Below are 2,152 nucleotides of genomic sequence, written 5' to 3'. Positions count from 1 at the left end.
TGATGGAATGGTTACCACGAGCACGTCAGGTACTGCACACGTTGGACGAGCTTACAGCTGGGTTTACAAGCATGCAGATGGATGGGCACAGCACAGCACAGCGATCAGCGATCAGCACAGCACAGCGATCAGCACAGCACAGCTCAGCAGCGCACGGCACCCTCCAGCCCAGTTGTACATTTTCGTATGGGCGGGTGCACGGCTGCAGCGGTAGTGTAAGGCCGCAACCATGCTGGCAAGTCGGATGCGCAAGCGCACCATTGACAAGCCCCCGAGAAATATTCAAGTTAATCGCAGGTCCTCAATGAGGACCATATTAGCGATTAAGCTAATAAGAACAGATACTACACATGATCTGAGCCAAAAGGCCGAGAAAGGTATGAAAACAACAGGGATGGGCCACGGACGAGTGCACGGCAAAATACTCCTTTGGCCAAGCTTGCGCTCGATGGTGGGGGTGGTATTTAGAAGCACATTGCTCCCCCTGAAAGCACCTGCTTGCTGTTCCTGGTCCGCAATGTCGGGGCCAAGCAGTAGCTTATTACAGCAGGGCCGATTAAGCTAATGCACAGAGCTGGTGATTCGGCCGCTGCTTCAATCCGTCAGAGCGGTGTAGCGGAGTCCAGTCAGTAGGGACCCATCCATGTCCCTGCCCGCCTGCTGCAGCAGCAGTCAAGGCAGCCGGGTGAAGCTGACGCCACAGACCTTGAAAAAAACAGGCATGCGGAGGTGGAGCTGCGCGTCAGATATCGCGCCTGTAACTGTAGGCTTTATGAGCGAAACGAAAGAAAACCAAAGTTTTCTGTGTATTTGCCGAGTGTGTACTCGGTTGAATGTCCTGGGTGTGTACGGCTGGACCGTACAGGGCTAGAATAAGTCGCAGGAGTGCGACGGAAAGAGCAATTTCGCGAGTTCATAGCGAGTTCATGCTGACAGGTTTCCGCTGCGGCTTCTGCCTAACCTACAGGCTTCAGAAGCAGAGTCGCTCGGTAACCAGGCTCGCCCCCTCCCACGGAAGCAAGCACTAACTTTCCTGCCTGCAGGTACCCCTCCGTCTGAACGACCCCTAAGCGGTAAGGCAACTACTCAAGAAAACAAAGATTTGGCTGTATAAAGGCTTGGCATTGTAAAAGCAACGTGTGCCCTGTAATGGACACTTGGCGCTAGCCAACCGTGAGGCCGCCGCGGCCATGCCATGCGCAGGGGTTGGAATCCACAGCATCCACATCGAACACGTACGGGCCAAGGAAGGGCATCTGTACCCGGACAGGAAAACACAGCACAGCGAGGCGTGCATGGGGTATCAGGGGGTTTCACAGGGCGGTGTGCAGCCATCACAAGCCTCTCTTCCTGCTGCTTTCCTGCCTTCCTGCAGCCTCCCTATCCACAATCACATCGGCCCTCTACCTACTTACCTACCGGGGTACCTACCTCTACATATGCAAATAACGACCGGCGTCATGATCAAGCGGCCGCCACACCCTATTACCTAGGCCATGTGCACAAATCCGCTCGGTCCTCCTTTTGCTGTACGTACGGTGCCGTACGAGTAATGTACGATGCCTGATTGAAGTCGTTCCCACGCGGCGCGGGGCGGTGACTGATGGAATGGTTACCACGAGCACGTCAGGTACTGCACACGTTGGACGAGCTTACAGCTGGGTTTACAAGCATGCAGATGGATGGGCACAGCACATCACAGCGATCAGCACAGCACAGCGATCAGCACAGCACAGCTCAGCAGCGCACGGCACCCTCCAGCCCAGTTGTACATTTTCGTATGGGCGGGTGCACGGCTGCAGCGGTAGTGTAAGGCCGCAACCATGCTGGCAAGTCGGATGCGCAAGCGCACCATTGACAAGCCCCCGAAAAATATTCAAGTTAATCGCAGGTCCTCAATGAGGACCATATTAGCGATTAAGCTAATAAGAACAGATACTACACATGATCTGAGCCAAAAGGCCGAGAAAGGTATGAAAACAACAGGGATGGGCCACGGACGAGTGCACGGCAAAATACTCCTTTGGCCAAGCTTGCGCTCGATGGTGGGGGTGGTATTTAGAAGCACATTGCTCCCCCTGAAAGCACCTGCTTGCTGTTCCTGGTCCGCAATGTCGGGGCCAAGCAGTAGCTTATACAGCAGGGCCGATAA

At 54.7% G+C, this 2,152-nt stretch overlaps 1 protein-coding gene across 1 annotated transcript; it reads left to right on the top strand.

Annotated features, from left to right (window-relative positions):
* Window positions 1-81: 81 nt before the first annotated feature.
* Window positions 82-1,493, top strand: VOLCADRAFT_101255 (uncharacterized protein; the record flags this gene model as incomplete). Its single annotated transcript, XM_002959691.1, has 4 exons — window positions 82-215; window positions 667-817; window positions 968-1,073; window positions 1,204-1,493. 4 exons carry the CDS (start codon window positions 82-84, stop codon window positions 1,491-1,493), a joined length of 681 nt encoding a protein of 226 aa, XP_002959737.1.
* Between the last annotated feature and the right edge of the window lie 659 nt (window positions 1,494-2,152).

The sequence above is a fragment of the Volvox carteri genome, assembly GCF_000143455.1.
Source record: "Volvox carteri f. nagariensis unplaced genomic scaffold VOLCAscaffold_565, whole genome shotgun sequence".
NCBI lineage: Eukaryota > Viridiplantae > Chlorophyta > Chlorophyceae > Chlamydomonadales > Volvocaceae > Volvox > Volvox carteri.
Note: the sequence above shows the minus strand (reverse complement) of the source record. Positions and strands in the feature narration are given on the sequence as shown.